Source organism: Protopterus annectens, chromosome 4.part0 (assembly GCF_019279795.1).
Source record: "Protopterus annectens isolate FY-2018-M chromosome 4.part0, PAN1.0, whole genome shotgun sequence".
In the NCBI taxonomy this organism is placed as follows: domain Eukaryota; kingdom Metazoa; phylum Chordata; order Ceratodontiformes; family Protopteridae; genus Protopterus; species Protopterus annectens.
The window spans coordinates 300,668,217-300,688,987 of record NC_056733.1 but is presented as its reverse complement, the minus strand read 5'-3'; the positions used below and the strand labels follow the sequence as shown (position 1 = coordinate 300,688,987).

Sequence of the window (20,771 nt, the reverse complement as noted above, 5' to 3'; positions counted from 1 at the left end):
ATAGAAGTGTTGGAAGCAGGAAGGAAGAGGCCAGAGCCTTTTTTGTGCGGAGAGGCTAAGAAAGTAGTTGTGCATATACAGGGCATCTAGTTTTTGATGGTTTTTTTTATGTTATAGATGCAAAGGTCAAAAGTTAATTTGTCATCAATGATGATGCCTAGCAATTTGGTACTGGGGACAACTTCAATGATTGTGTTATTTTGGGAATGAATGAGGAATAGTGACTTGTCAACAGGGCTGGATTTTGTGGGGGTAAATATTAAAAGTTTTGTTTCATTGGGGTTGAGAGTGTGATGGTTCCAGGTTTCGGTGGAAGTAAATGCTTCTTGGGTGAGACACTGTAGTGTAAGGGCAGATTTAGCAGAGCAGATAATAGTTGAGTCATCTGCATATTGGTTAACAGTACTGTGGGTGAGAGAGGAATGAAGGTGTTTGACAAATATACTGAATAAGAGGAGTCCCAGTATTGAACCTTGGGGGACACCTGCATTTGTAGTTAGGAAAGGAGAGGAAGAGTGTTGCCATTTTATAGATTGCTGCCTATTACTGATATAGTTAGTAAACCACTGTAGGGTAAGGGGAGAAAGTCCGAGGTTAGAGAGTTTACTAAGCAGGAGGGAGTGGGAAATAGTGTCAAAACCTTTGATAAATCCAGGAAGAGTGGTGAGACTAATGAACCAGCATCTCGAGCTCTATTTACAGTGTCTAGGAAGGAAATGAGGGCAGTGTTAGTACTATGTCTGGGCCTAAAGCCATGTTGCGTGGGGGAGAGAACTAGATATGCAGCAGTATGCGAGTGTGTGAGTGTAAATATATCCCCTTGCAGCAGCATGCAAGTGTGTGAGTATAAATATATCCCCTCGCAGCAGTGTGCGATTGTAAATATATCCCATTGCAGCAGTGTGCAAGTGTGTGAATGTGCGAGTGTAAATATATTCCCTTGCAGCAGTGTGCAAGTTTGTGAGTGTAAATATATCCCCTTGCAGCAATGTGCGAGTGTGTGAGTAAAAATATATCCCCTTCAGTGGTGTGCAAGTGTGCTAGTATAAATATATCCCCTTGCAGCAGTGTGCGAGTGTGTGAGTGCATGAATGGAAATATATCTCCTTGCAGCAGTGTGTGAGTGTAAATATATCTCCTTGCAGCAATGGGCGAGTGTGAGAGTGTATGAGTGTAAATATATCCCTTTGCAGCAGTGTGTGAGTGTGTGAATGTAAATATATCCCCTTGTAGCAGTGTGCGTGTGTGTGAGTGTAAATATATCCCTTTGCAGCAGTGTGCGTGAGTGTGTGAGTATATATATATTCCATTGCAGCAGTGGTGAGTGTGTGAGTGTAAATATATCCACTTGCAGCAGTGTGTGTGTGTGAATGTAAATATATCCCCTTGCAGCAGTGTGCGAGTGTGTGAGTGTAAATATATCCCCTTGTAGCTGTGTGCGAGTGTGAGTGTAAATATATCCCATTGCAGCAGTTGTGCAAGTGTGTGAGTGTTTGAGTATAAATGTTTCCCCTTGCAGCAGTGAGAGTGTGTGTGTGTGTGTGTGTGTGTGTGTGTGTGTGTGTGAGTTGTAAATATATCCCCTTGCAGCAGTGTGCGTGAGTGTGTGAGTGTAAATATATTCCCTTGCAGCAGTGTGTGAATGTGTGAGTGTAAATACAACCACTTGCAGCAGTTGTGCGTGTGTGAGTGTTTGAGTATAAATATATCCCCTTGCAGCAGTGTGAGAGTGTGTGAGTGTGTGTGTAAATTTATCTCCTTCCAGCACTGTGCGAGTGTGTGTGTGTGTAAATATATCTCCTTGCAGCAGCGTGCCTCTCTCGCCTATCTGGGTGCTATGGTTATACATTTTAAGGCACTGTGCCTACCTGTCAACCTCCCCATTGGCCTCCTTTACAAGGGCTGCTAATGTCATCCAGCTTAACAGCACTGGCAGACAGTGTCACAACAGATAAGCTCTGTGCTGCACACAATGAGTTCTTAGTGCTATAGTGTACACTACTAGATAGGCAGGGGTTCTACTCTCAATAAGGGCAAATGTGTGTGTGTGTGTGTGTGTGTGTGTGTGTGTGTGTGTGTGTGTGTGTGTGTGTGTGTGCGTGTGTAAATATATCCCCTTGCAGCAGTGTGCTTATCTGTGTGCAATGATTATATGTTTTAAGGCCTTGTGAGTAGCTGGTGGCCCTAAATCAACCTAGGCATAAATGCTATCCAATACCACCTACATTTGTTGGTACAGAACATCCAAGTTATACGTATCAAGGGTAGCATGCCTTATCACAGGATATGCATGCAGAATTATGCTGTCCTCCACCATTGGCCCTGACACACTGTTCTACGCATATGCACCTAGGTAACCATGCACATATCCAGCTGTACATTGCTGATGTCATATTTTTGCTGTGCTGCCATGCCATCCTGAGTCACTATATTGCTGCCAAGTCTCCACAGTGTAGCCACGTAGACCCCTGGAACAGAAGTCTACAAAGTTCTGGGAGACACCTGTCTGTCTGCAGCACTACTGCCAATCTATCATCGTGCAACAAAGGTACAAACACTTTGATGTGTACTCAGAAACAGGCCTGCATACAGCACCTGTCATGGCATAGCGCTACCACACTACGACACATCAAGTAATGTAATATAGTCACCCTGTGCATCACACACATATTTGCATATCCCTGCATCAATGGTATGGATAGTAGGGATGTGGCACAGGTATCATCACATGCACAGGGTATGGTGTGGGGGTGCCAGAGGCCTAGGCTGTGCCAACCAGTTGACATTGTGTGTGTGAGTCAGGAAAGGTGCTGACCAGCTGGGCCATGGAGAGGTGCTGTGTGTGTCTGTTGGTGACTTGCATGTGACAATGATGTTTGAGTGTGTGCGCATACACAGTTAAGCCATGTGCTAGCCCTACACGTGGGTATGTTGGACAGCTGTGGACCATACATGTCAGAATGGACAGTTAACCATCTCTGGTCATGAACACAGGAACTGGCTATGCCGGGAGTGTCACTGGCACCACCATGCCCAGGGTCAGATGTGGTAGTAATCGCTGATGGTGACCGATGTCTGCTGGGCCCATGTCCCTCATGGACCCACCCAGGCCCATGTGCCCTTGGCCTGCCACATTGTGGTGTGGACAGCAACCTCTCTTCTGTAGTGCTGGAGGTACTGCCATTATGGGAGAGTGAATGTACATGGCCACATGGACTCTCAGCAGATGTTGTTGCTGACCTACATCCACATGTCTGATGCCCTACTCCCACCAGATGTTCCAGCACAGACAATGTGCAATCAAGGACTAACAATGTTTCACCCCATTGTCTGTCCACTACATCAGTGAAATGATGCATAGCATCACCAGTGTGGTGGAGGGAGTCACAGATGTTAGACAGTGATGCATCCATGATCCTGAGCATCCATCTGGTGTTGCATTCGGAACATGCCTGTGCCTCCATGATGGACCAAAACATGTGTCAAGTGACCCGTGATTGGACACCTGTGACAGGTGGTGGATGGGCAGCAGTCCTCCTTCAAGCACCCTTGTCAATCTGCCTCTGTGGGACCTCACCAGCTGTCTGGCTATGGCTAATGTCTACACTCACTGATGCCATTGATGGCACACTCTCCTGTTCGATGCCGCCACACTCTGTCAGAGATCTGTGGCCGCAGGGGGTTGGCTATGTGTGGGCATACTGACTGTGTGCAGGGACAAGGGGGGAGGAAGTGGGATGTAAACCCATGGGACAGATTCAACCCACAAAAACCTCATCTGTGTCTCACAATGGCCACCATCATCATCAGAGTCTGATGAGACATTGACTTCAGGCTGTGAGGGGGATACACTCCAACCCCCATGGTCACCTGTGAGGAGGAACACAAAATAAGTACATTACTACATGCACTATTATGTATGGTAATCCATAAGCACATACAGGTGAGGATCCACAACTGCATTACACATACCACATGTTATTTCTGATCCCATGCACAACACACAAGCAGACTGCATCATACACAGACAAGACAGGCCCTGTATAACATGCACTGCACCTACATCCAGTTAATATTGCCAGCACTATACACCTATGAGATAAGCGGTATGCCAGTTCATAGGTAGGTACTAGGCTATTGGCCCTAGGGCCTATATAAGCCTAGCCAAAAAGGTACCCTGGCTTTCGCCACCCAAGAAAATTATTTTCCTGTGCCCCTGTCGAGCAGAGCCACAGTAGTGATCCCAGAGGTGAATTTCCTATCTCCCATCCAATCATCAAGATTTTTCTTGAAGAGTGCTAATGAGGAGCTTTGTTTGACATATATAGGTAGTTTGTTCCAGAGTATGGGAAGTCTCTGGGACAGGAAGCAATCCCTCCAGCATGTTCTGTTTATTGTGGTGACAAGGTTTAGGTCCCTACAGCATGTAGCTTGGAGGGATTGGGATTTCTTTAAGTGGAGCATGTCCAGCAGCTCTGGGTTTGACATAGCTTTGTATGTTAGGCAGAGATCGCCTCTGAGTAGCCGATATATGATGGAGTAAAGCTGGAGTTTTTTTAGATGGCCTGCGTAGGGCATCTGTTTGAGGCTGGTAATCCTCTTTGTGAGGTATTTCTGCAGCCTTTCCAGTTGTTGTAGATGTCTTGTGAGGTACATACCAAAAGTGGAGCTGTATTCTATAATGGGTGTAATGAATGACGAGTAGAGGGGAACAATGACCTCTTTTTTCCTGGATGAGAAACCTTTTGTGATGAGGTGTGCCACTTAGAAGGATTTCCTGACTACTATGGTGATGTGATTATCAAAGGAGAGACTACTGTCCACCTGTGTCCCAAGGTCTCTTATCACACTTTCAGTGTTAAGTAGACTACCACCTATGTGGTAGTTCATAGGTACAGAGTTTTTACCAAAAGAGATGACAATGCACTTTTTGGCATTGAGCTTGAAGCCATAGCTTTGACACCAGGCATCTGTCTCAGTGTGGCCCTTTTGTAGGATGTCCACATCATTAGGAGTTTCTATTATGTTTCCTAGTTTGCAGTCATCTGCAAACTTCGTTAGCCAAAGACTTTCTGTGTTAGCCTGTACTTCAGAGACGTAGACACCAAACAGGAGAGAACCCAAGACTGAAGCCTGTGGTACTCCACTTGTCACTGGTCTGAAGTCGGATTTGGAGTCTGCTACTTTCACAGTGTGGGTTCTGTCAGTGAGCCAGTTGGCAACCCATCTTATGACGTAGGGATTTATACCTAGTTTAATGAGTTTATCTATGATTCCAGAGTGGGGGATGGTGTTGAAGGCCTTGGCAAGATCTAGATAGGCTGTGTGAACCACCTTACCCTTATCTACGGCTTTGGTGACCTCTTCAAAGAAGCCTATCAGGCTTAGGAGACATGATCTGCCTTTTACAAACCCAAAGTGGGTGGGGTCCAGAGTTTGGAGATTACCAGTGTCATTGTTTATGAGTTCCATGATTATACGTTCCATAGTCTTGCAGACTAGGCTTGTCAGGCTAATGGGGCAGTAGTTCTCAGGGTCAGTGGTGGCTCCCCCTTTGTGGAGTGGGATAACCATTGCTGTGCGCCATTCAGTAGGCACAAAGCCTTATGACGGATCTAGAGATAGTAAATATAGTTGGCTCCACACCCTCTGTGTTGAACAGTTGGATGAATTTAAAAGAGTTAGATCTAACATTGACAAAAGATTAGGCACTTTTCCTTGTGAAAAATGTAATATGTGTGCAATGATTACTACTAGGCAAGTTTTTGAGCATCCCACACTAGCCTTTAAATTTGAACCTAGCTTTTCAGCAACTTGTGAAGACAGATTTATGATATAAAGAAATGTGATTAAACATGTTATGAATAATTCAGGACATACATTTGCATTATCACACCATGCAAAAGGCTAGGAGATATATTTAATGATTTGGAGAATAAAGAACTATGTTGGATTCTTAGATTGAAGGCTCAATATTTCCCAGGTTTGAACCAATATGTGAGTGTTAAATGAATTAAAACATAGAGGTTTGATCAGGAATTTTTTTTATTTTCATACACAAGCATTTCCAGTAGTGTTTCTGCTTATATAACATCTATTTATTCATCTTTATATTACCCATTCATCTTATGTAGTTTTAAGTTTTTGATTAGTATTGTAGATTAATTTCAGGTTTTATAATACATATATTTATTTTATATTAATATTTAGATTTATACACATTTATATTTAACAATCATTTGCACATAATATATGCTTAGTTGGGTCTTACTATTATATTCACATATATAATATGTCGTATTATGGAATTATTATATGGATGCTGTTGAACAAGAATAGCTATTTATGCTTTATAAATAATGCTTTACAAATAATGTTTTATTTATTTAACCTGAGATGATTACCTTAAACAGGCCTCTCCTTAAGAATATTATGTTATGGAAATGGGAGTTAAAAGGGACCTCAACATTAACACTATCTCAGTTTTATACAGTGCTTGTGCTTTGTATTTTATCTTTGTATTTCTGCCTTACATTGCTATGTTGGCAGATATTGAAGATGCAGTTTGAGCTTTTCAGCCTTTATTGTGGTGACTATTTTACACAACACATCTGCTTGAATATGCCTATTTATTCTTTTATCATTTTTTTATTTATTTGTTTATTTAGTTATTTGTTTGTTTGTTTATGTGGCTTATCTAGTCGTTAGACTATGGGTTAGTGTGCAATAAATATGTTTTAGACATCAATACTTTTAATATGCCTACAAATGTTTTAAATGCTTATACATGCTCTTAGTTCTTTAAGAAATGTTTTTTAGGCTTTTTGTATTGAATGAGATTCTTGATTGAATGATGACTTTATTGTTTGATTGTTTATTGCTTGACTACCTATTGTCAGAAAATTATTGTATATATACAACACCTGTTGTGCTTAGTTTTTATGGATCTGAAGAAGCTGCTTGTATGTGTAATTGCTCATCCTTGTTCAATAAATTCTTTTACTTATCGTGGTGGTCTGCTTCCAGTGTTTTTGCATTTGGGTTTGTTCTTTTTCATCACAAAGCCTGAGGTAAGGCTATGATTAAACATGGTACTTAGGTGGAGTGCCAGTTCATTTTGTAGTTCATGTAGAACGCAGCCTGGGATGTTGTCTGGCCCATGGATGCTGTGTTCTTGGCTTTGAAGAGTGTGTTTTTTACCTGTGCAGCCATGATTACAGGAACATTGTAGTCTTCCAGTATAGAGATGGGCCTTTTAGTGGGTGAGAGGGGGGTAAAGTTAGCACTGAAGCTATCTGACAGGATGTTGGCAATATCAGTTGGTTCTGTATATTTAGTGCCATTGTGCTGTAACACAGAGCAGATCTGAGTGTTGCCATTGAGATTCTTGACATAGCTATAGAATGCTTTGTGGTTATCTTTAGAATCAGTGGCAATTTTGTTTTCGTAACTAGCTTTGGAGGATTTTATTAGGGATCTCAGCTTCTTACTGAGGCTGACCAGGGAGTTCCTCCAATCATGGGATTTTACTCTTTTTTGCCACAGTTTCTTTCCTCTGTTGTAAAGTTTGTTTATGGCAGGGGACCACCAGACTGGCTTCCTTTTTTTGGAGGATAGCATTTTGGTTCTTTTAGGAATTGTACAATCCATGAACTCGTGTAAGTGCTTATAAAGTGCATTTGTGTAGGATTCAGCATTCGTACCTCTATTGTCCGTCTGCATGGGTCTCGTGAAGTTTGCCACTTCTGTCTTAAGAAGCATGAAGTTGGCTTTGGAGAAATTTTTTTCGGCAGTGTATGTTATTGTTTTTACACCAGTGTATGTGATAGACCTACACCTAAAACACAGTGCACCCATCTTCAGCATACTATTGCCCCCTGTATATCAGACTGCATAGTTCTTCCCAAAATTAAGTGCAAATATCTTACTGCTCCTGCAAATACACTACTATGATTACCGATTCAATACACTTCAGTTAACCCCTCACAAACTGAACATACAAGTATTGTGCTCTGGCTAAGCATAACAGTTATGTCCATAGCAACTGGAAGCCCTTAACATTCTTAGTATATATATATATATATATATATATATATATATATATATATATATATATATAATCCATAAAAAAATGGTATCACACTTACCAGGTACAGGACGTTGGACTCTGGCCACACCTGACTTACCTATGGAAATGTGAGGGAGCGGTATTGTCAGCAATACCAAATGTGGCATTGTAACAGGATAAGATATGTCTGTATCAACATGTACAGAAGGTACTGTGCTACTGCCTACATTGCTGACATTCTGAGTATGTGTGCACAGCTGTGCATTAACCCCCCCCCCCAATGCAGATAGACCTGACATCTGTGTACTGGTATGCAAAGGCTGCCACAGTGACTGATACAGTATTACAGTGATGAACACAGGAGGCTTACCTGAACACTCCTCTGCTGTGGATGCTGTGGCACCCACCTCCATGATCTATGGGGTGATGGATGCTTGGGAGCTGGTGGTTGATCCCAGATTCGCTAGGAATTCCTCTGTGGCTGACAGTGGTTGTTCTGCTGCAAGCCCTCCACCGGTGGCAGCACAGTCCCTGGCCACAGCAGCGGCCCTTTGTCATGTAGCATTTACCATATCTGTTTCCCAGTGTCGGAACTGCTCGTAGCTTCTGTCCTGTAGCCCTACTTGGTTGACTGCTGTGACAAGGTCAGCCCACAGTGCTGCACATTGTTCACGATACTGGAGACACCTGCAGAATGTTGTGATGCAGTCTCAGGCCATCCAGGATAACATTATTTTCAGCAACTGAAAATGGGTGGTGACTCCATCTATATAGCCTTTCTGAAAGACAGGAAGAGGGGAACACATCACAGGACCACATACATTGCTATCCACTATGTACAGACCCTCAAATCAAAACTGGTCTGCACTATCCACTGCTACCTCCCACGTCATACCCCACTGTTTATCAATACTGTATGTGTGTGCCTATCGGCAACATAGTGGCAATAGCGGTTATGTCCTTGTGTGCTGTGATGGGTGTGTTGTATGTCTCCATTCCCATCAATGCTGTCTACTGTCTGTGTCTCCTATGGGCAGCATCCCCATACCATCTCATACAGCCACTGTCCAACAAATAGGTGAGTGTTACTACAAGTATATGAGGTCAGTCCAGCAACATATGTGTGCCACAATGACAGACAGCAATGCAAACGTGCTGTAGGCTATCTTCCCTGTAGGTGTCCTACTCCTCCAGTACACAGATGTTTGCGGAATGTGTACATGTGTCTGATATATGCAGTCCTTTTGCCACAAACATGTGGACATCTGGCAAACAGTTGGACAATAATTGATGGTTGTTTTCAGAATGTAGAGGATCTGGCTGTCACATGCCAGAACCCTCAGAAAACAGTTATGCTACAGTAATATCTGTTACTGTATTCATACCTTTACTTTGTATGACCAATATGTACACTCTGTCACTGGGGTTGGGCCTGTGTCCCCCCACTACTACTGGCTATGATATGAATTCCTGCTGTAGGGGATTGCCAGGTATGCTGTCAAGAGATGAGATACGAATGTTGACAAAACAGCGACCTAGCCAGAGTATATCAAGGACAGTCAGGAACACCTTTACAATGTGTGAACTATTCCTGTGTGACATTCACAGACTGAGAGGTGCTGAATGACAGTACATCATGTGATATGACAGCTGTGTCCACCCTTACTTACTGTCACTATGTCTAACAAATAACCCAGTGGAATATGTACAGGAGCCGACTGTTGTAGGAGGGAATGAGAGGGCCACAGCTGTGATTTAAGACACAGCAGGCACAGTTGTGAGGCATAGCTGTAGCTGCTGGACAGCAGACTATCACTAACATGTCATTCCCAGAGATGTACTAGAGGTCTACTGTTGTAATCCCTATTCTCCATAACTGCATCCTCCCATCTGCATCCCATTATATGGGAACTTGTATTACATACCTGGTAGAATGATGTAATCCTTTTGTGCACAAATCCTGAAGAAAAATGCTTCTGAAATCACAGTCTGTCTTGGTAAAGGAAGTTACAGACCTGTTTTCCATAGGTAGCTGCTTGCCTTTTTGTAGGTAACAGGTGATTGCCTGTGCACCAATCCATGGCTCAGACTTGCTAATTGCATCCAGAACAGCTAGGTAGCACTTTCATTAGCCAATGTCATGGTACAACAGTGCAATATTTAAAGCCTTCATGTAGGCCTTGTCTCCTTTCATAGCCTGTGAGATGAACATTAGTGAGTTGTGGAGACTACATGATTGCAAAGTGTAGGTAGAAATACTGTCCACTGTTGAGATTTATGAGGTATGTCCACAGTTTTTCATGCTATGTTTAGCCATTGTCAAATGACTTTGTGATTATCTGGCAGTTCAGTGTTAAACATTGTGGGTTGAAGTCAGTAAGGGGGAAGAGACATGTGAGTGTCAGACATCATACCCATCAGAATATGCATGCTGCTGCAGCAGCTGCTCGTCTATTAGCTCTGAATGCTTACAGGGGCAGACACATGTCCCTTTCACCTGACCTTTGCCGCCCACCCCTATATGTATGGGTGTTTTGTGGATCCCTTGTTCTAGGGGGTTGTGAGGTATGGTAGGTCTATGGCAGGTAGCTTAACATACAACTGCATATGTTGCATGCTGCAGCTACTGCTTTTTGCCTAAGAGTCATAGTGGGGAGTGTGAACACTTTGGAGGACAGCAAGCTGTATGTGTCACTGTGGGAGCAGTGTCAGCTCTGTCATTACAGCAGAACCAGGGTGAGGGAACCCATAACAGTCCAGTTGAGCCATGTGGTTAAGGTACATCTGTTATGTAACAGTGCCAATCAGACAGTAGTAGGCAAGATATAGGGAGGCTGTACACATATGTGCAGTGTGTCCTTACCTACAGGCCTTTGACTTGCTAACATGGGTAACAGTTAATTGAGTAGCAGCAACCTGTTTTGGTGAAAATTGAATGACTCAGTCATTATTTGATGTATTCAGAAGAACATAACTGAAGTGCAATGCACTGGATTCGAACCCACAACTGTGAGTGGCAAAATGTGCTGCATGCAAAGGCATTTAGCAGACTGAACTACTGAGTCACTGCTGCTGCAGGTGTGTTTGCAAGATATATGGGCATGCATAGTGTGTAACACCGGAATTGCATTAGCATGTTTTTTATGATGGGTTTCAGGTGTGACACTAAAATGCCTGTCATTATCTTCTAACCTCAATCTTTAATGACTTGCCAGTAGTTTGGCAGACATGTATGTTTTTGTGAAAACCATGCCAAAACTAGGGGGCACAACTGTGGACATTCTGCGAGGAGTCTGTACAGTTGACAGCTATACCTGCTATCCCAGGCCTCACGTACATCTATTATTATTTATTTGGCTGTGTACTGCTGTAGTGTCTGCATCACAGTCTCATGTACACTGCCAATTTTCCCATTATATGGACTTGCTGTGTGTCAGTGGCAATCAGGATAAGTTGGTGGAAACACCTGTTTTAATTCAGAGCTGAGTGGCCTAGTGAGGTAATGCACTGTGCTGTAGTTGACAGGGGCCCAGATGCAAGACATGGCAATGGTGATTATTTTGCAGATGTACCTAACACTGTCAGAAACACACAAGATGATTAAGGCACTTTTATGCAGTTTTAAGTGGGTTTACGTGGCATGTTGTGCCTTTTAGCTCCACTTAAACCTGCACTAATTATAAAAGAAAGGAAACAAGGGGTGATAAGGAAGTGGTGAAATGGGGGAAAGCAAGGGGGAAAAACATACTGAAAGGCAGGCAGGGATGTGCAGGATGGGTGTAGGAAAGGACCATAGCTCTCCATTGCTTGTACAGCAACAGCTGTGCAGGTTGTACAGTATTTGGAATTTGGAACCTCACACCCCAAAGAGAGGGGTGAGGATAACATACAGTAACTGTGTTTATTAATTCATGAAATAATTAATTGTGTCCAGTGGATGTGGATGCAAAATGGAGAGCTATGTATGGGACGGTATTTTTTTTAGTACAGATGCTCTTATTTTTAAGGAGAGAGGGGAATGTTGGGGAAGGGATATTAGTACATTGTGGGAGGTAAGTTGGGTCGGAGAGGTTGCATCTGCAGACAGACAAGACAGATAAGACAGCATACAGGGGTGGTGTGTGACACATGAGGGGGGTAAACACCTTGGATGAAGAGGGTATTGTGGAATCAGAGATCCATGTGCCCCCAGACAGCAGCAGTGTGACTGAGCTCTCAACCCATTGGTAATCAACACTGGTCTTTCACTGCCCCGAAGGTGGCTGTGCTGGAGGCTGGGTGCCAGGACCACCTTGCCCCTTCAGGTTGGCCAGTCTGCCCTCAGTCCAGTGCAGGTGATTCTCATAGCCATGATGCACTCTCCTGCACACCATCACTGGTAGCTGATCCTGGATGACAACCTCCCTTCCTGCTCCCAGAGGGGGATGGGCTCCATCCCCTGAGGCAGTTCCACCCATAGGTGGTGCAGGGCCAGTGGAGAGGGAACCACCATCTTGGTCCCCAGATGTGCTGGGACCTAGTGCCACAGCCAGCTGAGGTAGGGTAGGTGGATCAGCAGTAGTTGGCCTTCCCAGTCGAGTTGTGGTGTTGAGGTATTTCAATTTGTATAGGTTAGTAATGAACATAACATTTAGTTAGTTATAACAGCATGCCAGAACATTGCAAATAACCCAGTAGCATAACATTGCATAGTATATGGAACACAACAATAAGTGAGATAACAGTCAGTATAGTAACAGCATGCCAGTAACAGTTACGACATAAGGCCAATAACATAGGTAATTCAATAAGTTATGTTAGTATGCAACCATTGTATTACATAACAATAATAAAACACAAGGCCCAAGATGACATTTAGAGAACAACATTTGTTAATAGTAAACCATAACTGATGTATAACAATAATAAAATATGATAAAGATAAGTGGTGGGGGGGATACAGTCCATTAGTACCAGTGTAGGCTATACAGTTTGCAACAGTATTGTTAAATATTCTACATGTCTTCCCTTCCTTTATGTATAACAGTGCTTTATAGCTGCTGTAGCATGTACATACCTCTCAAGCTATCCACCTGGGATAGTATGGGCCAAGCTGTAACACCTATAGGTACAAAACTACAGTGGACCTATATGACTGCCAAGGTGTACTGTGGACTGATGTAGTGTGACTGTGCTACTGACATCTGTGACAGAGGGATTAGATGACAGTGATTATAGTCCATGACAGAGTGACACTTGTGAGACATATATCATGTACAGCACAAAAAGTAAACAACTATCATGTCGTCCTTGGCAGGCATGGGGTTGGACCATTTGCAAACGTTCACAGCTACACCAGGCATACGGCCATATAAAGATTACACATTTTATTTATTGTATTATCTTTTATTGGTATTGTACTTGTTGCCTTTATTTTCTGAAATCTTATCACATTCCTGATCAATACTGTTAACAGTCTGTTACTTCTGAGCACACAAATTATTTACCCATAATAAGGGCTACTGCACCCATTTACCTGTAACTCCTGTGGGGAGAACATCTGTTAGCAATCCATAACTGATTCAGTAATATTTATTAGTACTTGCCACTGGATTCGAACCCTGATCTGTGTGTGACAAAATGTGCATTAGACATAGCATTTAACAAACTGAGCTACTGCTGACTATTGACTGCCTGATATTTACCTAGAGCTTACCTGGAAACAAAATATGAACTGGTAATTAGTTTTCAAAATAGTGGATAACGTGAATGGTTTGACTGAGTATAGAATTAAGATGTAAGGAGATAAGGAGATAGCTCTGGAATTCAAAAAGGATGAGTAATCAAGATCAAGGTGAAGACAGCACAATACTAAAAAAATTTGGGAATTGTGGAAATGTGTAAGGGATAAATTGTTTAAGACTGGGGTGTAGTTTGCAATTAAATTGTGAGACAAGGAGAAAGAAAACTGTATATTGGAGGATTGGTGTAATGGTTAAGGTGTTTACCTCATAAAAACAGTATCAGAGTTTGATTCTCACCTTTAAAGGGGGAATTAGCTAAACTTAAAGGGGGCCACTAGCCTAGTATTTAGTTATGAACCTATAATATACAGGTTTAAAGAATTAGTCTGAGGAGAGAATGAAGGAAGGGAAGCCTTTGATGGGCAATAATTTATATGGACTTTAAGCGGGCAGGAGCTCTTGGCTTGCTGAGAAAGGTGGGTAAGACAGTGCTTTCTGAATTTTTTAAGTTAGGAGCAGCTATGGATAATGCATATTTAGTCAACTGTAGGTTAGATCTTGGAGGTGAGACAAAGCAGGCTGTGAAATGCTGGGGAGGTTGTAGGCATCAAGTTTTTTCTAGTAGTTTGGATGAAAATGGGAAAAGGGACTGAAGTTGCAGTAGCTGGGATGTTGGCTCTTTTTTAATTAGCAGCTATTTTACTTTTTCAAGAGTAAGACAATGGTATTCTCATGCTGAAGAGTTGGCAATGAAGCAGCCTATTGAATTAGAGAGGGTTTGAAGTTGCAGGTTTGTATGGAGACTGAAGTAAAAATGAGGAGTCTCCTTTGCCAATAGCAGCTCTATTATTAGCATAAGAGAGAAATGGAATTCTTTTGTCCATGAACAGCAGGCATTTTATTGTTGATATGTTTTTGTGTGTGTGCGTTTGTGTGTGTGCGTTTGTGTGTGTGTGTGTGTGTGTGTGTGTGGGTGGGAATTGGGAGACTGATCAATCTGAAGATCTATGTACTTGAAGGAGGATGTGGTTTGAATAGTGGTGTTATTTAAGTCAAATTGAATGCTTGTTGGGGGGGGGTGGCAAGTCTCTATGGAGCTGCAAATAGCACTGATCTTTTTTTCGAGGGTTTAAGCAACAGGTTGCGCAGGATTTGCCATTGTTGAACTTGAAACATGTCAGATTGACGTTGTGAGATTTTGGATCTGTAGCTAACCATATCTTCAACCTAAAAGAGGAGAGGGATGTATGATAGGTCTGAAGGTAATCAACTGATGGAGCTGAAGAAAAGAAGGGAGAAAGGAATGATGCTTGTGAAACACTCTTGAAAATTGGTGTGACATTTGAATGGACTTTACACAAACTGACTTTAAAGAGGCACTTTTAAAAAAGCCTTTGAATCATGGTAAGGTGTTACTAATAATACATATTTCTAAGAGCACAGAGTGCTCAATCATATTGAAGGCTTTAGTGAGATCTATAAAGTGGGCACCAGCAATGTTTACTTTGTCTGTATTTAGTAATATATCATTAAACCGCACACATAATTCAGCAATTTTTTGATGTGGTTTCTCAAACTGTCACTGCAAGCAACTGTTTACTCCTAGCTATAGAGCTGAAAGGGGCAGAAGGAAGTGTCAATAGGCTGTGAATGTACCCTACGTCCAGGTAAAAGACTGGGGGATAATAACAGATTTTAGATGGAATGCATTATTGAAGCCATTCTCTGCAGTGCAGGATTAAATATAGTTTAAAAATGACATGATTGTCTTGTGAACCTTATAAATGTTATACTTTATTTTTAGGCTGCATTTTTATTATCAGGTTTTATTCCATCACCATACATTTAAATATTTTAATTTGCATTGTCCTTAGCTTCTTTAATATTAATCTCTTGTTTTTTTTTGTGTCTACTAATAATTTGAATTCACCGTTAATTTTGCATCAGCCCAAGCACATTAACACATCTCTCTGCTTCACCATATAACCAAAAAGCCAATCAAGAGGATACACTACTAACTTTCTTTACTCTGAATCTTACCACAGTCTAATATAAATCCATCAACAATCATGTGGTGGATGACTGAATTGCTTTTCTCGGGATTTCATTTTTTTCTTTTTTCTTTTTGTTAACATTTAACTTTTTCCTAACTTCATAGAATAAGTAAGGTCTTTTTTCATGTGATTGTAACAAACCAAGGTGAAAATTAATACAGATATTAGACCGGATCCATGGAATGCAGGTTTTGGCCACAATGACCTAACTTTAACTAGCAGCCACAATAATGAAAGAACTGGTCAGAGATGGCTGGGCATTACCTGCTGGTACAAGCTCACCAATCTTGGTGCTGGAAGTTGAAAATGTCTTGCCATAGAAATATCAAAGCCCAGAAGTGCAGTCCCTATATTAGGGAGTTAAAGGGACATGAGCACATCTTCTACTGTAAATGGCGATTGTAGAGGTGGAGAAGCATACACTAGCACCACCCCAGAGATGTGCACATTTCAAAGCACTTTCTGACTCATTAGTTTTCTAACACCAACCCTGGATAACAGCCATGATAACCTGGCATTCTTCCCTCTTCCAGTGGTAGAATAAAAAGATGTATAGGAGAAGGGAACTTGATGGTTACAGGGGACATGGTGGAAAACATATCATTAAAAGATATATCTATATTAAGTAATTGTATGGACGATTATAGATTATTTCAGAATTTCTTTGCATGGAATTGTCTATTTACTGTAAGACCTGACATTTAATACATTTTCTCATAATATTACAGCACAGTGCTATAGAATTATAATCAAACACATCTGTGCAAAACTTATCAAAGCTTACTACACACACACACACACACACACACACACACGCATATACACACACACGCACACAAACACGTATATATATATATATATATATATATATATATATATATATATATATATATATACCTGCAATCAACAGGTACTTAATAATTGAAACAGATGATAAAGCAGATGGAAAAAGGTTTCATCTTTGAAGACAATTTCTCTTTTTCCTCTACAGGGCAGTAAAATTTTCAGCTAAGCTGATGGGTCAAGCTATGGCAAAGCGAGTCAAAGCATCCATACTGTATGGCACAGAAACTGGAAAATCGCAAGCCTACGCAAAGACCTTGTGTGAAATTTTTAAACATGCCTTTGATGCAAAGGTAACAGTACAATGGTGCTATTTTCTAAAACTTTATTGCTTAATTACTTGTGGAAAACAGTCATTATAAAAGCCGAGAAAGGGTGAAGATGAATTTTATTGTCTAAACTACTGACTTCCTTTATTTATAAAAGTTTAGTTTAACTAACAGTGACTCATAGTAGGATATGTTTATTGCCTTGTTATCATGGATATATGTATTTAAATTGAATATTTATAGTAAGATGCTCATTAACTTGAGCACTTTCCCCTTAGGGCATGTCACTATAGTAGACACATGGAGTTATTGAACTTGTATAAAATTAAAATGTGTTTTCTGTAAAATTTGCTTTGTAAGCAATTACTTTGAAGCAGAATATTATTAGCCAATTTCAGTAGTTCCATTCCAGGAGTCATTCATTCATTGTTTTGGTAGTCTGTGCAACTCATTCTGTCACACGTCTCTGTGTCATGCTAGGAGGCGCTCAGAATCTGTAGTTGCTGGCATGATGGGTGTTTGCTCATCATTGTGAACATGCTTAACCCGCAGAGTTAATTATAATATGTGGAAGCTGTAGAGATGGTACAGCTTAAAGGGGGCTCTTCCTGCAGATAATGCTGTCTTTATTTCCCTTTATTCATCAGGTGCCATTTTGATTACTTTTTCTTGTGAGCGGTAGCACTTAGTAGAGAAATAGACATTTGAGTCTAAGATTAGCCTTGTGCCTGGTAACAAAGAAAGAACGTATGAATGAATGACTGGAAGGATAAACAAAAAAGGTAGTATTGTATATTTTTTACTTTTGAAAGATGAATATGCAACTGTTTTGTACATTTTTTTCTTTCAATCAGAGGTAGCAGAATGGTAAAAACATTGTTGTCTAGGAAGACATTTCTAAGCTAAATACAGTAACAAATCCTGAGCGGAGCAGTACCTGGGCTGGCCTGAAAATGGTCCATTTGGATCAGTGGTCAACTCAAGTTAACAAATGTAAATAAATAAATACATAAATACTTGTGACATTTGCAAGTATTTCTGTCAAGAAAGGTTTTCTGGTTAGAAATTTTCACTTCCCATCAACAGTCTTTAAGGAAATGAAAATAGTCATAAATCGGTTGAATAAGATGGATGTGTAATTGAGCAACATCCTAATATAATATTGTTTCCATGCTAGGAGTCTGAATGGGTTTGGGATAAAGGAAGGGATCGATATATGTTATGTTTCAATCACTACTATACTTCTGATGTTAAATAAGAAAAACAAGTCGGTAAAATATGTTTGAATCTTTAGTCAAAATCCAGAAAATTAAGTTTGCCTAATATGAATACTGTAGTCAAAATCTAGGAAATGTACTTTATCTTGCCATAAATTCTTAATAATTTGCAAGTTTTTATTTTTGCATCAGCCTCTAGCAACACCAGGCTTTCTCCTTTGTGAGTCTTTACTTTTGTTGTCTATATTGGGCTGGTATGTACACACACAGTGCAAAACCCATAAAGTCAACATGCGCTGACTCTGTTCATAGGATTTACAGTAACATTTTCTGCTTTTCACAAACATAAACTGTAACCTGGACATCTACTATGGCCTTTGCCAGCTATATACGTTTGACTCTGTTGATGAGTTCCCATATCCTAGCTCATTAAAAGGGACCCAACATCTCCCAAACCTACACTATAGCCTAACATGACTTTTGTGGTTTGCAGTTGGAGAAACCTCATACCACTTTTCTCTGAACAATTCTACCGTTGTTAGTTATAGGTACCTCTGATGTGCCATGTGTCACTGTAGTAGTGATATATTGTTAATCAATCCATCACAAGTCACACTTGTTGCTGATTTGATCATGTTGAGCTGGTGTTTGCTCAGTAACTGTGTACATTTTGAAACCAGCAGACAGTCTTCCTTTCATTAAAATTTTATTTTTTTCTAAGATTCACTTAAAGGCAAACTCAAATTTATGAGTGATGCCATTTGTATGAATGCAATTTCATGCAATGAAAAACTCCAGTACTGTAAAGGCCACGTTTCCCAAGCATCAATGCAATGTAATGAAGACAAACTGGAACTTGAAATGAACTTTGCATGAAAATGTCCACAGGTATTGAGAAGTGTCAATTGAGAGTCAATGTTTACTCTTCAGACATAAGGAAATTATTAGGTTTCTGAGGGAATTTAACTAACCTGTGCCATGAGGTTATGTTGCATGAAAGTCCAGGAAAGAGGAGAATAAAGAGTTCACAGTTAAACAATTTGAGCAAAATATGCATAATAATGTCATGGGTTCATCACTGTATGTTTGCAGTTAATCAACTGGTATGAAACAGTTCCATATTTTTATTGGATATCAACTGCTTAGATGACTATTAATTGTTGAATTCCTTTCCATTTAGGATGTCGTGTTATGATAGATAATTCTAGAAATAAATGGAAAAGATGATAAAACTGATGTGTCTCAGATGTCAGGAAATCTGCCATCCATGTGGAGGCTCAGGGGTGGGAAACTAGTTGATAAGGCATGTTTTTTGTGGAATGCATGAATGAAGGCATGGTTAATGAAGGAAAAAATTATGCTATAACATCACTTCGTACAATGGTACTACATATACTTGTAGACAGAATCCATCTGGGAAGCCAAGGGACACGTGACAACAAATACTCACTGTCAAGGACCATGTTGCCAGCATTGAAGCAGTGATGGGGGAATGAAATTGGCAGTGGCAAAATACACCTGTCCTTGCAACAAATGGGTAATATTTATGACATATTGCTGTAACACACTACAGAGATGCAGCAATGATGTGCAGATGTGACTACAGAGGGTCAACCAGTGCAAATCCTGGTAAAAGAGATGTGCACATAAGTGATCAAAATTCCCATGAGCTGATGCACCAGAACAGCAGTTTCACCTATTCTCAGTCTATGCCAGCTACAAACTCCCTGTCCATTCATACACAGGCAGTAATCTTCTGGTCAGCACATATACAGGGTCCACATTATGTGGCACTGTATGTCTGTTCGTCATGGTTTCTGTTGTCATATCATCCTCCTAGTTGCCATGGTAATGACCTGATGTTTAACTGTCATTGACATGTCCTTGAAAAGCAGTCAGCCTCTTTGGTGCGCTGTTTGTCTAATAGTCCCAGACATTTCAGTTGTGGATGCCTTACCTTGGTGAGACACAGGTCTCTGCAGCCATGTGTCCCATGACCTACTAGCTGGATTCCCTTGGACACATATATAAAAAGATTAACTCTGAACCTAGAAAAAGTCACAATGTTGGCATTGTGTATAAGCTAAATGTTTCTTATATGATGATAATAAGTGAAATATTTTATCTAACTTAACTCCCTTTACAGGCTTACCCTTACTCGAAACCTATGCTTACCAGCCTGCTCTCTTTGCAACATGTGTAGATAAATACAAGAGTAACCATTGCATCTACTCACTACCTGCTCTATATGCAAGTCTAATAAGATGATGCTTACACTTTAGCCTCACACACAGTGTATTTTTAAATAGGGAATTAGAAGAAAGGTATTTTTTCTAGTTGTAGCCTTAATCTAAATAAACTATATTATTTTGCTATTGCCTGCATAGACGCTAACTCGCTCTGAACCTACTTCCACCTACTTTTCTTTGTAAGGAACACAAGCGAACATGGAAGCCATACTTTCACCATAATATATAGCCGGCTAAATAGGCGTGTATACCAGACACTGCATAGCAATTAGTCACACACGTGGAGCAACTCCTAAAAACCCAGGCCTCTTCCAATGTATAATGTATAATCTCCAACTACCTTAGCTA

General features: G+C 40.9%; 1 protein-coding gene across 1 annotated transcript in view; it reads left to right on the top strand.

Moving 5' to 3' along the window:
* The window catches only part of NOS1 (nitric oxide synthase 1), a 1,255,637-nt gene that overhangs the window by 784,735 nt on the left and 450,131 nt on the right, over window positions 1-20,771 (top strand). Inside the window, exon 13 of the mRNA XM_044068292.1 lies at window positions 16,837-16,981. Within this exon, the coding sequence (XP_043924227.1) occupies window positions 16,837-16,981 (145 nt within the window). The remainder of the gene's footprint in view (window positions 1-16,836; window positions 16,982-20,771) is intronic.